The sequence below is a fragment of the Primulina huaijiensis genome, chromosome 6 (assembly GCF_012295235.1).
Source record: "Primulina huaijiensis isolate GDHJ02 chromosome 6, ASM1229523v2, whole genome shotgun sequence".
NCBI classification, from domain to species: domain Eukaryota; kingdom Viridiplantae; phylum Streptophyta; class Magnoliopsida; order Lamiales; family Gesneriaceae; genus Primulina; species Primulina huaijiensis.
The window spans coordinates 18,160,824-18,180,531 of record NC_133311.1 but is presented as its reverse complement, the minus strand read 5'-3'; the positions used below and the strand labels follow the sequence as shown (position 1 = coordinate 18,180,531).

The window sequence follows — 19,708 nt, the reverse complement described above, 5'->3', positions numbered from 1 at the left end:
AGAAAATTATAGTCCAAAAGGAGATGTCATACATGCAGAACTTACTTTACAGCTTGAAGATGTGCTCTTGAATGGGCGAGGCTCTGGACCCAACAGGAAAGCTGCAAAGGGAATGTCAGCTCTTTGTTTGTTGAAGAAACTAGAGGTTGCTTTCTGCTTAAATTTATGAGAAATTTACTCTTCAATCCTATAAATCCTTCCTAATTTTCACATTTTCCTGGTCTACCAACTCTAGAATGCAATAAGCAAAGAGCAGAGGTAATACCGTATATGCAAGATGCAAATTCTGTCGCTGTTTGTTACATGTACCTCGACTTCTTTTGGCATGTCAGGCTATTATCACCTTAACTCCCCCTATTGATAACTTATGGAGGGCAACCATTGATCCTACTGTTATTTGTGACTGACTATGCATCAAAATTATGAAATATGGCACTTGGACAACTGCTTGACAGGATAATAGTTTTGGGTTGTAACTTTGACAACATTTATACCTTTTTGTACGATGGCAAACACTCGGTTCAACAGGAACTAAGTGCACATTATTAGTAACTGATACATAATAACTTAGACTGGTTTTTCTGTTTATGATGTTCATATTAAAGCATCCAAGCTTCCCTGATTTAGATGCTTTAATTTGATGGCAGGCCAGAGGAATATCATTTTCCGAACGTAAAAATCACCGGCCGGATCAAGGCTATGACGTTAACATCAGATCCTCGACATGCAGCGATTCCAGATTTCGGCGTAATTAAACTCACAGGGGAGGCGAGAGCGGATAAGAAGAGTTCATTTGACTCAGATCTGATGATGTATGAAGAGACTGGGGAAGATTATTATTAGTGAATAGATATATATATATAGAACGATATATGGTGTCACATTCTTTTGAATTAGTACTCGAATGATGGTGCAAAATTTGAAATTATGAAATTTCTAATTTAAAGTAGTAGATTTATTATCTTTCTACTAAAGAGTAAAATCTTTGACTTGGATACATGAATAAAATAGTATAGGAAATTAAAAATATTTTATAATTATTCCTATTTATTGAGACAGAACACTTCATAAAATATAAACTGGAAATTCCAAATACACACTTTTGAAAACAATCTCAAGCATAATTAAAACCGAAGGAATACGAAGTGTCGATTTTGAAAGCCATTGTGTCAAATTTTTTAAATGAAAAATAATTTTCTACTGTAAATTTATTCATTTTAATAAAAAGAATTTAATATTTCACTAAATCAATTTAAATTTAAATTCCCACTCTCTAAAAATTACTAAAACAATTATTTATAAAAAAAACGTAACTTCAGATCGATGCATGTTTTTTTTATTCACTAATATAGATTATATGATGAATATTGATTACGTACACTTAGCCAAGAAGATATCTTGAGGCAAGCTTCTAAAACGTTAGCAGGTCGAGAGAAACATAGATAAAAACATGGTAACTGATGAAGCACAAGTGTATCAAGTCGGAGCAGTTTCTAATACAAGGTTGTTCTGGAACACAAAACATTCAACGACCAATTAATAGCAGAGATTAAGCATGTAGGATTTTCAGAAATGGTCTTGTAGATTAGGCTGCATTGGCTGCAATCTAAAGGCGAAGGGCGGGGGCGGCATCTGGCTGTGGCAAGCTTCATAGTTTGCAACACCGGCTTGATGATCATACATTCCCTGGCCATGGCTTTCCATTACATGATTACCACCTGTATCCATCGGATCCAGCTGCAGCTGACGCTGAAATTTAGTTGATATATAGAAGTGATTTAATTAATGTATTTAAGGGCGAAACTTATAATTTTACAAAAAATTAATATTAATTAGATAGCTTTAACTTTTTGTTTGATGGGAGAAACGAGGCAAAGATAAATTGCTTTTTAACTCGAAAGGAAAATGCTTGCAACGAGCAACTGCATTCAGCCTCTTGTTTTGCAGTCCATGTGCTTATAAACTCGTCCCTGTCTCTCACTTTGAGATTGATCTGAGTGGTTCTTTGAGTTTATTCACATGTTGGATATGTTTGAAGACATGGATGGTTGAACTCATGGTACCAGTTTATCTGTGAATAGATATATATAGAGGGAATGAACATACCAACTTGAATTGGAGGTTCTGATTCTCTTCCTCTATCATCTCATTCTGCAACAATGTTCAGCCAACATGCGTATATATAAGTATCTAACAAGTTCATGCAATATTATTGACTTGCATATGCGTATATATAGTATGCTTAAAAATCACATGGATGTATGTATTTGGTCATACATGTTTCCTCATCATTCTCACAAGTTCCATCTGTAAAAAAATCAAGTTTTGCATGAGATTGTATGGTTATAAGATAGTAAATATATAATGATTTAGCAAGTTCTAACGAAAAGATTTCTGACAAGAATTATCGAAGGGCCTCGATCTGTTATCGATCCCGGAACCTGGCTTGTTTATCTTTTTTTTTATGAAATCTACCATATACAATAATGAGTGGCCGGTTTACCCAACATTGTTCCCTGCAAAAACACGTCAACCATGAGAAAGAAGGGACCTGTTTGGTTTTGAGAGCTGATATCCCGTTTGTTAGAGCTTCCTCTAAGACCATTAGTTCTTTGTAGTTCAAAGTAGTAATGTCATCTCCTTTCAGATGCCTAAATTGTAGAGAACAAGAGATATAAGACATAAAAATCATACAGAAAGAGGGTTTTCTAAGGGTATATAACTAGGGTGCAAGAAAAAGTGGCACATATCAATTCATATGAGATGAAGAATAAATGTGTAGGAAATGGCGACGGCCATAGCCTACAATTTTGAAAAAACGGTACATGCACTGCCTCAACTTTAGAAAATTGGAACTCACATGCCCCTCTTCTTTTGACAATAAGTCTCCTGCAATCACTAATTGATGGTATAAGAGGCCTATAAATACCGGTGATTGAGGTTTTTAAGCACACACCTCATAAAAACAAAATACACCATCTACAGAGATTGTTGGAGTGATTAGAAGGCTTCAAGAAGAGGAAAACAGAAAACTTACAAATTATTCGATGGTCGGAGATAATGCTCGATCCGCTTTCGCATATTATTTATCATGTTTATAAATATGTTGAAACATGAATTTTGAGAAAAATTAACATTGGGAGCAAAGCAGTGGGGCGATTTTAAAGGTCACACGCAAATAGAAAGATTTTGGGTGTGCCCCAAGTTGTCGGGGGCCTACTAGGGAGCAAACCAGTAGGAGTGACCAAAGAGTCAACCCCGATAGAAAAACAAGAAAGGGTTCAGTTCATAGACCTTAGCTCAATCTGCATGTTGTCATTCTCTTTCTTGATTCTGTTGATTTCATTGTCCAGATGCTGGATTTTTGGTCAAAATTATCGCAAGCAATTCAAAGGAGTTCATCAAATCAATCAATCAAGCAACAGAAATGCCAAATACTGTAATAAATATGATAAAAATATAATTTGTTGGTAAAATAAGTCCCGATAAAGCCGTTTTTTATATTAGCACCAACAGGTAAAAAAAGGAGTTCATCACAAACTCTTTTGTAGAATTAATATTTCCCATCTGGATCTATTTAAGTACATCAATTCAAGGCCTGTTGAATGAGAAAACATACTGAAAAGATATATATTCATAGGTTTCTTTCATAAATTTTGCAAACAAAGGGAAGAGAGAGAAAGCAATTTCTTTACCAGATCTGTTCATAGATGTAACATCTCATGCGGTTTCTTTGGTGTTCTTATCATGGTTAAAGTACTAAATCACTTGGGAATGATGTAAAAAGGTGGAGGGGACAAGGTTAGACTTAGATCCAGAGATAGAAAACTAACTTCATACATAAGACTAAATATAGATCTTTCACAAAATTCTTCATTTGAATATTCTTACATAATTTCAGCAAAAACTCATGTCTTTGTTTTCAACTAATTAAAGTTGCACCAAAAAACAAAGTGAAAACTTGGAGAAATCTTGAATACCACTAGGGTTATGTGATAAACTCACACACAGATAATACACAAAGAATAAGTACCTCATGTTTAGCATCCCACAGCCTCTTCCCAGAAAGCTTGTGGTACTGCTCCAAAATGTCTGATAACCTTCAGAAACAGATCAAGATATTACTGAAATATCAGCAACCAAAAATAAACCTAGTTATGCATACAAAGAATATCAACAATAAACAGTTTATATGGGAAGAAACAAAATTAAATCTTTTCTTTTTCAGTAGTTATTACGTAATGGAAGGGCTGCAAAACTCATGCATCTTCCCAGAAGTGGAGAAGATGATAACAGAAACTTGAGAATCACAGAGAACACTGATCTCCTTAGCTTTCTTAATGATCCCATTTCTTCTTTTTGAGTAAGTGACCTGTCTGTTGCTTGAGTTTTCGATCCTCTTGATCTCAATCTTGCCTCTACCCATTTCTACAGTAACAAGTTTTTTAGACCTTTGCTTTTGTTTGCAGAAAACCCTTGAAGAAGAAAAATGAGATCTTGAAGGGGTGATGAGGGTGGGGAAGGAAGTGGGGTGGGGGAGGGGTATACATGGTAATTCGATGGCATTTTCCATTGTTGGATTGAGAGACAAGGAACTTTCCGAAACCTGTGCAAAAATGGTTCTTTTATAGGTGAATGACTTAGCCAAGACAACTGTCGAAATATGTTGCTTTAAATCTTTTAGCCATTCTTTGTAGTAAAACCTTTAACCTTGGTTCCACCTTGTTACCCTTTGGCCAATATACACTCCCATCCCCAAATCTCTTCCACACTAAGATATTCTCTGTGATACTAAGATCAAATATCGGTTAATTCACTAAAGACATGACGATTTACATTTAGAAAAAAGCCCTAAAATGCATGCCATGTACATGAGAAAAAATACGAGCTTGCATCTAATTTTGTGAAATATTAATATGCTTGAATTTGGGTTCTTAATTACTTCATATATAGTTATTGTGAAGGACAAGGAAGTGTTCAAGGTTTGGTGCATGTAAACCTGAGATTTGACTTTAATTCTGAGAGGATTGTGATTATAGTGTGTGTAAGAGGATAATGAATCCTTAACCATCAAATCAAATGTCAATATTGGGCCATATTGATCATGAGTGAGAGTGGTGAAATTTGATGCAACAAACGATTGGATGGGACATCTCAGTTTCACACTTTCTTGAGTCAAAAAAGTGTGAAATGCTGGTAAAAAAAGAAGTGGTCAAGATGTCAAATATATATTTTGTGTGTGTGTGTGTGTGTGGGTGGGTGGGCTTTTTATTTTGTTATATTATTTCATAAAAAAATTTACCTTGTTTTAGACCTTGAAAATTAGTGCATGATTTAAAATGGACGGCAAATTAGAATCTAAACACGTAATTTACATCTTCTACTGTTTGGATGAAATAAATAATTTTTACAAAGTAATTCTTTACTCTTTTTTAATGCCATTCGTAACGTTTTCCTACACAAATGATCCTATTAAAAGTTTTCTACACTTGTGTGCAATTAGTTATTTGCTATATTAAATTCCCATTACAAATTAATCAATGTCATGAAAATACAGTTGCAGCTTCTGTAGTATACTAATGTCTACTTTCATTATGTTCATTGTATTTACAAAACCAAAACCTTGAAATCTGCAGGACGAAATCTAAAGCCAATTCCTTGAGCACTTTTGAACTGTACGTGAAAAAAGGCTCATCTGATGATCTGAGAACTAGTCTACCTCGGATTGGTTGCATATGGTGAAATTTCAAGTACAACGATGTGTGTTATGTATGCTCTGATCAACAACCTGTAAACGTTACTTTAGTTATCAACAGATACGCGTTTCGACATCTCAAATCTCTTTCGGCTACCAAGAAAATCAATCCTTTTGAACTCCAGGGAACCAGAGTAAGCAGATCGTAGTCTGTCAGCGTGTCTAGAGTCGGTGTGGATGGCAAGTTCGATTTCCTCGGCCGACTTATGCTCTTGAACATAACTCAACCTTAAAGATTGTCTAAGTCCATATATACAACTCTAAGGGATTTTATCCAACTGATGTAATACAACTAACACACCTCCTCTACCTATGAATGAACATTTGGAGCGTGAAGTTTACAAATAACCCAACTATAGACAGTCTAATATATAACGGTGGAACCCGAACTCTGATATCATATTAAGATTGAAATTTGAATCTAATTCAAACACAAAAGCTAGCTCAAGGGAAGATTATTTTCCAAGTCTATATACATCAACTCCAAAGAACTCTATCCAACCGATTTAGGACGTCTTAACACCGAGAACATGATGGAAATAATCTAATGGTATTGTTGAATTTTGACAGAATGAGATAATGGAGATTACCTGGTAAAAAGAATGGCTATGATTCAAGATCTGCAAATATGTGAAGCCATTATTGCTGAAGAATGTTCTTGAACGAGGTCCCATCTAGGAAAACCGATCAACGGGAAACATTACAGTGAGGAAATGGCTTTCGAATGCTAACTCGAATTTCTCACTGGAACTTAACCAACAAATGCAGAAATGGTTTCATAGAAGAAGCAGCATATATCTTTAGCAAGAACAGCACAAAAATGGATCTAAATCAAAGTGAGGCCCGCCCCCAAAGGAAAAATAATTTAAATAGTGGATCCGGATATCTTCATGATGTTATGAATTTCCAAACGATCAAGGGAAAAAAAGCATAAGAAAGTCCAGCAATATTCAACAGCTTCAACGTCTAGAAAAAAATATAATGCACTAATGGATGAAACGGAGAATCTAGAGTGCGTACGAACTTTCTGTGAGTGTGAGCATTCGGGATAAGTTCACAAATGAAGTCTGAGATTCCTTTCTGTCCTCCTTTACGTCAAAGAAAAAGGATCCTTCATCCTCAATGCTGTTGTCAAAACAGGAAGAGTCTGTATGTATAGAAGCTGTTGAGGTTGGTTCGGATATTGACCAGTTTATGGAATCTAAAAGCCTGCTTGGGGTTATCCGTCGTAGTGGATCTTGAAAACGTAACAGAATTACATATACAGATACTATTTCACGAGATAGGATGATATAAAACTAGTCATGAATGTCAATCTTCACTTTTAAGGTATAACCCCATGTTGATGCTGTTTGCTCCCTTTTTTAATGGCATGGTATATCTGCAACAGTGGAAATTTTAAAAAATAACCCTTGTGTTGTATATGTGTTTTAGACATGCTTATGGGTTCTCAGGTTCCGATTCCGAGTAGGGCGGTCCCGGAAAAATCTTGGAACCACCACAATATTATTATAATATGGATTAACTAAATCTTGAAAATATACAAAATATGAAGTAAGTTATATAAAGAATTATATCCAGTTTCAACAGGTACATGAAATTTTTTAAATTTAATCTTGTTTGATTTGAGTAGTATTTTTCAATCACGTGTATGTCTTCTTTCACGTAATAATTTATAACATACTTTGAAATTTTCTATTACAATAAACATATGCTCATCACATGCCACATTTAACACATAAGTTGACAATATGACATGCACTTCTAACATGAAGCAAATTATCATCTAAAATCGATTTTAATGAATTTTTAAGGTATTTAATTACAATAGTATTGACCCTCGCATTATCTAATATGATCGATATTATTTTATTTTGTATGCCATAAATCTTAACAAGATTTAAAACATATCTAGCTATAGTGTATGTGTTGTGTGACTATTCTAGATGATATATCTAGCACTAATTTTTTTTTTTTTTTGCATAGTCCAAGTTTTATCAATATAATGACATGTAACAACAAGATAATATTCATATTTCAAATTAGTCTAAATATCAGTTTTCAAACTAACTCTATAAGAAATATTTGAAAGATGCGATATAATGTTTCTTTATATTCTTTATATATATATCAAACAATATTTCTTAAGTGTATCTAGAAATATTATGAAAATCATGTTGAATAATGCTAGTAAATCCAACAAAACCTTTTTTTTCAGCTATTATAAAAAGTTGACAACATTTTGTAACAAGTTTTACGATAGTTTTCGAGAAATTTATTTTGTAATTGTGAAAACTTAATTTGTTGTTGGGTTGGTTCCCTATCGAATCGATGTAGTGTAGCAAGGTCAAGTTTATGTACATTTACTAAATATTTTTTCAAAGTGTTTGTGCCACTGGAACCACCACTCGTTTTGTAAGAATATTTGGTTTTGCAAATTTTACATAAGACAAAGAGTTGTTTGTATCTTGTTTTTCAATATCGAACTGATCTCAAAATTTGCTTCGCTTTGATCGGGTTGTTGATGTGCTCATTATAATCATGTTGCTTGCTCGGGTGGACGATGATGTCCATCTTTGTTGGGGAATTTCATGGCTTCTTCCTCCTCGTGGCTATGTTTGAATTCATCAAAGTCGGAGATGTAACAAAAATGTTCACCAAAGTCAGAAACGTATTCACCTCCACCACCACCATCACGGTTTGAAGATGACATCATTGAAATTCAATTTATTTATTTGAGTAAATTGCGAAATAATAATTAAATAACAATAAAGAGAATATTGAGTGCAGATAAAATTATAACAAAATTATATGTTGACAAACGATAGCAAAGAGATAAAATTGATTGTAGAAATATAGAGTTGAGAGAAAATCGTTGTGTGAAAATGTTTAAAAAAAATGATCTTATATTCATAGTTGATTTGTGGGGTTAAAAAAAATATGTGCTTGCAAATTTTGCAATCAAATTGTAATTAAATATGTGTAGTTCTGTAGCCATCAGTCAATGACCTATATATTTTTTTAAAAAATATCCAGACCGAACTCGGTAACGGGCAGGATCCGTCTCAGAACTGGAATCGGTTCTACTGGTTCAGTACGGAACTGGTTCAATCCATAAAAAATGGATTGGAGGCTGTTTCGGTTCCCGTTCATCCATACCTGACCCCGGTTCAGTGCTGAACTGGTTCAATCCATAAAAAATGGATTGGAGGTTGTTTCGGTTCCGGTTCATCTATACCTGACCCCGTTTCAGTCTTAACGGATCGGTTCCAGTCTGAACCGGAGCGTTAAGCATGCCTAGTAGATACATCGTTTAACATTTCAAACCGGCTAATGAAAATTTCAAAGATATCAACAGGAAAAAAAAAAAAAAAAAAAAACCCCNCTTTCTCACAGAAGACTGAAACAAAGTATTTGGCCCTCTAAACAAATACACATGAAATAAAAGCCTAATGGCAGTAGCAACGGCTGCCGCTTAACCTCAAAAAATGTACGCATGCCATTAATGGAACTCATTTATATTATTCGAACACATGAATAAGAGACGAAGAGCAAAATACTGGAATCAAGCCTAAAATGTAAAAGGTTGACCTTCATTTTTACGTTTTCAGCGCTCTCTTTCTACTAATGAGATGCTACACTTAGGATAATACCCTAAAAGTGAATCTAACGAGAAAAATTTATCAATATACGTGAGATCAATTAATTTTTCAATCGACCTCACATTTATTGTTACATATAAAACCCTTAGAAAAGTCCTTACAATACTACCTTAAAGTAGCTTGAAATTTCTCCTACCCCATCTTTAGCCAGGTTCACTTTCATTTGCCTTTCTTCACGGCTTGCTTTAATCATGGGACTAGGAACATTTCTGGGGCTTGCTTTAAAAAGATATGTTTCTTGTGAGACGATCTCACGAATCTTTATCTGTGAGACGGGCCAACCCTACCGATATTCATAATAAAAAGTAATACTTTTAGCATAAAAAGTAATATTTTTTCATGAATGACTCAAATAAGAGATTTGTCTCACAAAATACGACCCGTGAGACCGTCTCACACAAGTTTTTGCCTGAACAGATACATAATTGTTAAATTATTATATTGCGACGTGACTAAAAACGTATTGCGATTATTATTAAACCATTCGTCATTCTTATTGGTGACATGCAACTAAAACAAATTCATCGTAATTAGCATCTTAATATTTTCAAAATAACACAAAGACACTTTAATTAATCCCACTAATCAAAATCTAGGATTCGATGGAAGAAATAAGAGGTGAGAAACGAAACACTGAGTTCAATTTGCAAAAAAGTGGTGTCGAGTGCGTTTTGATTCAAAAATTTGAAATGAGTGGATTTCATAATCCTCGGGTAATTCCATCATATAAAAACTGAAATAAATGTTTCAAACTCATCCTTTTTTAATGTATATTTTTCTTTACGTTTCTATTTTAAACATCAGTCATATGCACGTAATCTCAATTCCATGAATTTCAATATTTCAAATACTTCCAAGCAAATCAAATCTTGTTTAAATTATTTTGATATGACAATGACTTGTTGGTGACATGCATAAAGGTGAAGATATCAAAATAGAATTACACTTATCGGCCCACCTTGTCATAAAAAATTAGATGAATCGGAATGACAATTTTTCAATCTACCAAAACAACTATATACCGACCCACCCCGCCTGATGGTGGATTGAGTGTTAACCCTCCAAAAACTATCAAATTACATATAAAATTGGCTAAGCTCATCGGTCCACCACCTAAATTAAGTTGGTTGAGTTGGTACTTTCCCAACCCATGATAGATAGCCCGCCGTTGTGGGCTTCACTAATTCCTTTTGACATTTCTACCTAAAATTAAAGATGTAAACGAACCAAACCGTTGATGAACCAAAGTTCGACTCAATAAAAAGCTCGTTCGAGTTTGTTTGTTAATCATATCAAGACAAACTTAATATCAAGCCAAACTCGAGCTCGACAATTTAATCAAACCAAACTTAAGCCTAAGAATATTCGACTCGTGAGCTTGCAAATATGTTCATCATGTTTGTTGTTTTGGATATTTATAAATGAATTTACAATTTTATGTATGATTTAAAATTAGTTCATTGATATATTTAATTTTTAACATGTTCGAATCAAGCTCAAACTCGAGCTCAAGTATGTTTTACGAGCTCGAAAATGATCCGAGCTCAAGTCAAGCTTTTTAAATATGATAAACGAGCTATTAATGAACCAAGCTAAATCCCGACTTGATTAAGATGATAAACGAGCTTTTAACGATCCGAGCTCGAGCTTTTCGCGAGCTTAGTAATTTCAAGACAAGTTACGCTCGAGCATAATGATAAAAGATCGAATCGAGCTCGAACCTCTATCAATCTTAAACGAGACAAACTCAAGCCTGATACTGTTTAGCTTGGTTTGGATCGTTTACATCCATGCCTAAAATACAAACTAAATATAAATAGAATTATGTGAAATACAGTAAATAAAAATAAAAACTAAATCATTTTTCAAATATTAAAAAGACGAGACACTAATTTACATGCATAAAATTCAAAATAAAACATCGTTCAAAACAGATCTTGAGGAGGAAAAAAAGGATTTTGATGGGCAAGTGAATTGAATGAATAAAAAGGACACGTTTATATCCAATAAAAGAGCACAACACAAGACATTAAAAACGCTACTTGCGACGAACATCTCAATACAGCAAATATAAAATAATGTCTCGGTTAGTTGTAAAAATCACACAGTATCGAGGAGAAAACGGAAGAACAATGAATGAGACACAAGAGAAACCAAACTCAAGGTCCATGACACTCGCTTCAGACTGCAAAGGGTAGAATACACACGGTGCTCCATGTCAAAAGTTTGATATAAAAAAGTATCGGCAAATATAGCAGAGCTCATCTTTCTTTTCCTCAGTTAAGATGTCGAAAATGTATCAGCAAATATTTCGGAGCTCGTGTTTCTTTTTCTCAGTAAGTTGAAGAGGGAGCAAACTATTTTTTTTAGAATGGGAGTAAAACATTTAATACCAATGGGAGACCAAATTTGAAAGAAAATCAATAAATTAGTCACAGCAAATAAAGAGGGCATCGATACTTGGCTCTTTCACCAATTATTGATGTTTCTTTGAGTTGGAAAGTATTCTGGTTGAGTCTGACTTAAATTTGCACCCGAATGAGAGAGCTTTGACGACCAAATCATCTATTTCTTCCTCCTTTTTCTCGTACACAACAAAAGCAATGAAGATGATGGGAAGTCCTGCGATGTTCAAAGATATGTAAAGAAATCATAAAGGACGTGAGTACTAGAACTTCGAAGTATATGTAGCGAACATAATGTGCCAATAAAATAAAATATATCAATGTCAACTTCACAGACACACTCAGGTAATACATACCGAAAATACATAGAACATACAAAGAATCTTACATACCTATCACAAAAAGATTATGCAGTGAAAATGCTCCAACCATACTGACAAGCAATAAAGAGAGAACTACCTGCTTCAAGAGCAAATAAAAATGAACATCACTTTTAAGATGCAAGAAAGAAGTAATGTCTGTGAAATACGAATATATTCGGTAAGTTCTTCTTGATGGGGATTAGTGAACAAAAAGAGAATAAATGTAAACTTTTTGTCGACCTGTGAACCCAAAATTACAGTAAATTAAAGTGAAGTGTTGATGTTTTCAGGAAAAGGTGGTTAGCAGTTTATGAATGAACAGTTTTCACAAATACCTTTTTTTTTAGCAGTACATTACCTTGAAGAAAAGCATAGAGTCATTTCCTTTACAAAGTGATTTTAGATCACTCATAGCAGAGTTCCATAAAGATGCCACTGACAAGGAGATTTGGCGAGTTACAGCTTCTGAAACATGAAATTTCGAGTCCGGAATTTTTTCTATTTCATATCCGAATCTACAACATCACAAAGTTGAAATAAGCATTCCAACACGACTTCTACGCCACTTACATTACAAAATTTCAAATGATTTATATCATTAAGGCAGCGTGTTTGCATTTAAGAAATAAAGAAAACAATTGAAGGGTAATGCCGCCACGAAGGCAAGCACACGTGTTTGTATATATACGGAAAAAGAGAAGATAAGCACTAGTACATTTTCTTTGGTAGCTTGCTGTGGATGAAAAGGAAAACTGATGCTGCTAACAGAAGCTTGGAAACTATAGTAATGGCGGTGTACCCAGTTGCTATGAAATTGAAGTAAAAAGCAGCCAACATCAACAATAGAGTAAATGTTTCCTTTCTATTCCTCCACAATAATACATCAGCAACTGCAAGTGTCATCATTATCAGTTAGAAATAGTGAAATGGATTACAATTCCCAAGTCAAATACAAATAATCTCGCTAGACAATTAGTTACATCACAGCTTTTCAGTTCCATGGTGAACAAAGATTGAAATCAAGCTGCAAAAAGGATGTGATTACTAGCAATAAAGAAGCAGACAATAAATCAATACAAACAAAAAAGTGATATTCTGTGAAAAGATCGATTCATTTTCTTTTCTAATTGCACCCAAGCCAGGGTATCATAAATTGTATAACTGCATCCCTGCCACTGTTCAAGAGCACTTACCCAGTGATGGTTTTTGCCACTAGTCCACCATCTCCGAAAATTACTACTGCTTCGGAATTAGCTAGTTAACTACATTTAAAAATAATAATCTAAAACATGGTTCCAGATATCCTTGTTCAAAGATGCATATCAATACAAACACAGTCTGTGGTTCAGAAATGACATCGATAGATAGGTTTTTCCATCATAAAAGTTAAATTTCATATGCATTCAAATCTAAATCCCAATAAAAGAAAAATCTCCCTGCAGAAAACAAAACATCAGCACCTTTTCCACTGCCGAGAAGCAACTCAGCTTTAGATGGCCCAATCCTTTTAGTTCCAGCATCAGCCCTCAAGTGTGGATATGATTCGATAGTTCTTCTCAGGCCCTCCTGTATATAACAGCATCCAACTAATCAAAATGCACATATTTGCGGAAAATAATACTAAATAGATGAGACCACACTCCACGAGTACCGCGCGGGTAAAATTGGAATTGTGCAGTTGATAAAGAGATAAAAAATTTGCAACACAAAAGGAATTCGGTCTCATCTTAATCATGTTCATTTGTTCACGAACTAGAGTGTTTGCCTTGTTCATCTTAGGAATGCCTTGAAAATTTTGACATTTAAATCAATATTGAGCATTGAATGAAGTGACTTAATAGAACAAGAAAAGTTATTATTGTTCCATGGGCTTAATAATATTACTGCATACACATGCACACAGCATCAATCAAGCCCTATAAAGTCGATAGAACCAAACTGTATCAGATAGGAAACAAAAGCATGAGATGGTAGAGCTCCAGCTTGCAACCAACTTAAACAACAGTGTTTCCCAATGATGAAAAAGAGAGAGAGTTTACTCTTCACAGACCTGGAGTGTGACGATGGGATTGTAGCCAAGACGATCATTTGCCTTGGAACAATCAAAAGTTCTGCTCCGAGACAGAAGTCTAATTCTTGAAGGTGTCAATTGCGGTACCTTCATTCCATAGGGGGCTAGAAGTTTATAAATCAACTCCACCAAGTTTGCAATTGGCATCATAAGAGCAGCTGGAATCTTAATTTTTGGCCTGCATACTACACAAGATCAGAAATAAAGATAACTTAAACTGTTAATTATATATATGAAACAAAAAACAATCCCTCAAAAAAAAAAAAAGATTTTGGCCATGCAAAAGGGGAAGCTGTTGGATTTCTTACTATCATAGCATTTGTCTAAGCATCAGTCATATATGAACGATAGAAAAATATCATTAAATACATCATTCAAAAGCCAAGGAAAAAAAAAGCAACTCGGGACAACAGAATGAAAAACTTTGCCCTAAGATCTGATATCAAGCAAAAACGGCCATTTCAACTTTTCTTCCAGACGTGATTAAATATACCAATCAGCCAAAGATTAGTATTCCGAACTCATTGCTAGGCATCAATGAATGTTGGGAGCTGGGGAATTGTCCTAAAACGAAAAAGATGGACATGCTTCAGAACAAAAGATTACCTTTCATAACCAAGACCTTCGAGAAGGAGAGACATAAACTCCCAAAACTTAATCGATTCCATATTGGTAATGAAATATGCCTGCAAGAATGATTTGCCATTGAAACATCTCAATGCGACCTCGACAACAAATGAGGCTTAATATTTCTACTTCATATTAAAGAAAAAATATTAGTCTATCAAAATAGGACGAAATGCTAAGATAAAACAATCAAGAAGACCTTTCTGAAAAAATGTACCTGTCCGGCAGCTTTTTCTGATACTAGCTGTTCAGATGCCAAAGCTCGTTCAGCACAAATGTGAGCGTGTGCCACATTCTCGACATAAGTAAAATCATACATATTGTTCCCATCTCCAATGATAAACTGGTCATTTCACAACAAAACGTCCGAAAAAAGTGCTTGATTTGTTCAATATACGAGACAAAATATAATCCATATCAAAATAAAAACAAATAAAACAAAGGAGGAAGGATGACTTCATGGATCACTCCCAAAATTATGCAATTTCAATCAAACACACATCACAGTGTTGACTGTTGAAATAAAAGGTTAATCTTACTCTTTCGTAAATAACAACTAGACGAATTAATGATATCCAGATTGATAAAACCAGATATTTCGAGTAATTACCTTTGATTTCCCAGCCCTTGCAGCATCAACTAAAGATGGAACAAGCAATTTATCACCAGGGCCAAAAATGCTGCTAGGTCTGATGCAGCATGTTAGAAGTCCATTCGATCCATTTGACTTGATAACCAGGGCCTCTCCTTCAGCTTTGGTGCTGGAGTACGAATCATTGTGCTAAAAATTGACCATATGAATTCTAGTGATTTATATTAAAAAGAATAGCTGAAAGCAATGCTTTATGAAAAGCACGGGTGGGGATTCGAGATTGAGCATTCACACTAATAGGTCAATAAATATTAAACATCAAGGTTCTTAGAATTGAACTGACAAGTGATAACCAGTATAAAATTAAAAACTTAAAAAAGAGTAACAATGTTCTTACTTCTTACTGCGTCAGATAATCAATCACTATGCTGCATTGAACCAACAAAAATATCAATATTCTCCATTCAATACCTTAGCAGGATAGGGTATTGATTCATTCCCATTTATAATTCCATTGACTCCATCAAAGACAACACTTGGTGAGCTTGTATACACAAGCCGTTTTACTTTCAGCTCGATACATGCATCAATAATGTTCTTGGTTCCTACATACCATAGATCTGTTAGTATAAAGGGAGAGTAAATTGGTTGGTGAGAAAGAATGTAATCCAGAAAAATTACATGTATCTTTCTAAGATTAAGGAAACAACTAACCTTGTACATTGACTGAGTGATGGAGTTCATGGTTATTGATAGAGGAATCGGGAGCAGCCATGTGAAAGACAACCTCAGATCCTTGGCAAGCTGCAATGGCAAAAAAAATTAAGAAATGGTCAAACACTTTCAGAAATCTGTACTGAAGTTCAATTAACAAAAAAAACAAGTAAAAGTAAATTCTGAAATGCCAAGTTTAAATTTTTAAGTAGACCAGATCCTGGGATTTTAATACATCAATTCAGGACTGAAACTTCGCCTCTCTTCCTTTTCTGCAAAATATCCCATTATTTTTCTTTTTTACGAATTTGTCTTTGGGCTATTTTTATAACTTCTTTCTTTTCATTTTTTTCTCCAAACACACTTCATTTCATACATTAAATTATTCATCAATAAACACAAAATAATGTTTATCATAAACAAAGACATTTCAGAATTTATTTTTTCAATCAACTGATATCCCTAAAAAATCTTGGGATGAAAGAAGTAAGAGGCCACCTATGCAACTGTTACAATTACACTTTTTGCAGTGTGAATTTTAAAATATTTTTACGAATTCACTTCTACCTACAAAATTTATAATAATGCCTTATAGCCAAAAATCCATTATTGCCATCAAGAAAATTTAAAAAAGACATAAAGCTCGCCATTAATTATAAAAGTTTGTTTGCTAATGACACATTCCAGAGGCTAGATGCTCAAATTTGCAATGAATAGATGAACAGAAATCAGATTGGACTGCATGATTACAAACTCTTACAAAGTTATTATTCTTTCTTATTTTTAACTGTCTAATGAATAATACCAGACTATCTGTAAGAACATTTTGATTCATAATCTCAACACTGTCAGATAAGCCACACCAATTTTGTGTAACGGTCTTCAAAATGCTAACGAACATAGTGGACTCACAAACAAAAGAATTGAAAAAATTACTTTCGCAAAACGGATATCTAAACAAGTTAGCATTTGACCATAAAAAAGAAGCAAGGAGTTCAAATTTGGTTCCATCAATCGGTAAAAGCTAACTTGAGCTAAAATGGACTTGACTCATCAAATCAAACTCAGACATCACTTACCCTAAAAAGTTCTAGACTAAAGCTCATTCCATATCGGTTTTTAAAACAATCAAACCAAAGAATGAATCCAAAACACTATTGAAGTATGAATAAATTAAAAAAAGCTAACCGAGCTTGAACGACGTAACTCTTAATTTGATTTGTTTACACGTTTAACTTCTTGCTTCGGCAGTATAAATCCACTGAATGCGAGAATATGTAACTTCTTTTTTCATACAAATTAACCATCAATTATGAAAATATAATGTTGGAAAGAGGACCTTTGAACACTTGCGATTTGTCACGGAGATCTGCGGTCACGTAGACGGCGCGGCCAGATTTCAAGGCTTCTCCAAGAACACCATTCTCCTCGTCGGAATCCAGCTTGATGGTGGGCCCTAAATCAGCAATACGCACCGAGAACATGTTGTATTTGATTAGCATCACCACCAGATGCCTCGCCGCAAACCCTCTCCCGCCGGTCACCACGCACCACCTCTCCTCCCCACCACCCATCGGGTCGAACTCAATCCCTATTGACTCCCTATCCATCGATAAATGCAGTAATGTAACCCAGAAAATTGAGTGAAACTGACAAAAATTAACTTGGATCTTGCAATCGCAAGTGACAGTGGGTGGATCTGTTCTTATCGGTGATGACAGCACATGAAAACTCAAAATTATATTTTCAGAATTTATATTTTTTATACGAAATTGGAAATGTATGATATATTATATTATTAAATGATTTAATATTTATTTGTTGAGTAAGTATCTTGCGAGACGGTCTCACGAATCTTTATCTGTGAGACGGTCTCACGAATCTTTATCTGTGAGACGGGTCAACCGTACCAATATTCACAATAAAAAGTAATACTCTTAGCATAAAAATTAATACTTTTTCATGGATGATCAAAATAAGATATCCGTCTCACAAAATACGCCATGTGAGACCGTCTTACACAAATTTTTACCTTATTTTCTTTATGATAGTTTAGAAAATTTAAATGGTTTGGTTTAATTTTTTTTATTACATTCAAACTAATCCATTTTTTATATCCTCTTTTTCCGAATTTACAATAAGTATTTTAATTTAATGTATATTAAAAATAATTTCTTTTAAAAAATATTAAATAAAGTTTTTCATTTAAAGAGATAGATTGTTATTCTTTGGGGGTGTGTATATAGGTTAGGATATGTTTGGAAACGAATGGAAGTGAACCAAATCTAATATGAAAAAAATCATAAGGCTCCAATTTGATTCAAAATAATCATGTTTGAACTTGAATTTCATTCGAATCTCAAATAGTTCAAAACTTTGGCTCGAATTTGATTCAAATTAGAGTGTGATTTTGAGTTTGGTTCCAAAGACTCAAACATATTCACGAGATATTCGAATTATTACTTGAAAAGTTCGATTTATATATATTTAATACATAATTATATTACATCAATATATTATTAAAGGTCGTGAGAGGTTCACGGATTATCCGATAAAATAATTTGAACTTGTATTCGACTTGAAAATATTTTTTAGCGTGTTCGAGAATTTAAGAATTTCAAATAAAAATAAAATATATGTTTAGAAACTTAAAACTTGCTGTCAATTTGATTTGTTTACACCGCTAACTCAAGGCAGTCGAGCTTTTACCATGATTTTTGCATAAGTTTGGAGTTTGATCAACCGAGTTTTTTTTTAATAATAAGAATAATAATCTCAGTTTTTTCCCAATTTAAAATATTGAATTACTTCTTTTAAATTAAGTCAAAATATATTGATCGAATATGTTTTAAGATAATAAATTATTTTGATTAACCGGTATGAGATAGGAAATGTGAATGCAAATTAGGGGTGTCAATCGGGTCGGGTTTCGGGTCAACCCGCGAAATTTTATTTTTTTCCCAACCCGAACCCGAAGCAACCCGAAAACCCTTAACCCGAACCCGAAGCAACTCGAAAACCCTTAAATGATGAAAATTTTCATATAAATATACAATAAATTTTGTTCAATCATACAATATATAAAAATATAAGTAATATTTTCAAAAAAAAAAAATTTCGGGTCAACCCGCGACCCAACCCGACCTAACCCGAAACCCGTCTAACCTAGCATTAACCCGAACCCACCCAATCCGAACCCGAAAAGCCCCAACCCGAACCTGATTTTTTCGTATTGGATCGTATCGGGTTAACGGATCGTGTCGCATTTTGACACCCCTAATGCAAATCAATTTTGGTTTGACAAAAACTTGTGTGAGACGGTCTCACGGGTCGTATTTTGTGAGACGGATCTTTATTTGGGTTATCCATGAAAAAGTATTAATTTTTATGTTAAAAGTATTACTTTTTATTGTGAATATTCGTAGGGTTGACCCGTCTCACATATTAATATCCGTGAGACGGTATCACATGAGACTCACTCTTTTGGTTTAATTGGATTGATAAAAAATAACAATTTTTT

General features: G+C 34.1%; 2 protein-coding genes across 7 annotated transcripts; both read right to left on the bottom strand.

Moving 5' to 3' along the window:
* Positions 1-1,430: 1,430 nt before the first annotated feature.
* Positions 1,431-4,493, bottom strand: LOC140978880 (floral homeotic protein GLOBOSA-like). 4 transcript variants are annotated; one of them, XM_073444120.1, is made up of 7 exons: positions 4,239-4,493; positions 4,034-4,100; positions 3,295-3,356; positions 2,552-2,651; positions 2,278-2,307; positions 2,107-2,151; positions 1,431-1,749 (listed from the first exon to the last, which is right to left on the bottom strand). In XM_073444120.1, the coding sequence occupies exons 1-7, from the start codon at positions 4,424-4,426 to the stop codon at positions 1,567-1,569; spliced, it is 675 nt and encodes a 224-aa protein (XP_073300221.1). In that variant the 5' UTR covers positions 4,427-4,493; the 3' UTR covers positions 1,431-1,566. The 4 variants fall into 4 exon arrangements, with proteins under 4 accessions (XP_073300221.1, XP_073300222.1, XP_073300223.1 ...); XM_073444121.1 differs by having other exon boundaries at positions 1,431-1,737; XM_073444122.1 differs by lacking the exon at positions 2,278-2,307.
* A 6,933-nt stretch (positions 4,494-11,426) lies between these two features.
* LOC140979925 (3beta-hydroxysteroid-dehydrogenase/decarboxylase-like) lies at positions 11,427-17,924 on the bottom strand. 3 transcript variants are annotated; one of them, XM_073445583.1, is made up of 12 exons: positions 17,528-17,922; positions 16,189-16,278; positions 15,946-16,079; positions 15,493-15,663; positions 15,100-15,225; positions 14,862-14,941; positions 14,235-14,433; positions 13,645-13,750; positions 12,900-13,074; positions 12,543-12,699; positions 12,215-12,281; positions 11,427-12,039 (listed from the first exon to the last, which is right to left on the bottom strand). In XM_073445583.1, exons 1-12 carry the CDS (start codon positions 17,796-17,798, stop codon positions 11,894-11,896), a joined length of 1,722 nt encoding a protein of 573 aa, XP_073301684.1. In that variant the 5' UTR covers positions 17,799-17,922; the 3' UTR covers positions 11,427-11,893. The 3 variants fall into 3 exon arrangements, 2 of the variants coding, with proteins under 2 accessions (XP_073301684.1, XP_073301685.1); XR_012175826.1 differs by having other exon boundaries at positions 11,882-12,039; positions 12,543-12,649; positions 17,528-17,923; XM_073445584.1 differs by lacking the exons at positions 11,427-12,039; positions 12,215-12,281; positions 12,543-12,699; positions 12,900-13,074 and adding an exon at positions 13,081-13,446 and having other exon boundaries at positions 17,528-17,924.
* Between the last annotated feature and the right edge of the window lie 1,784 nt (positions 17,925-19,708).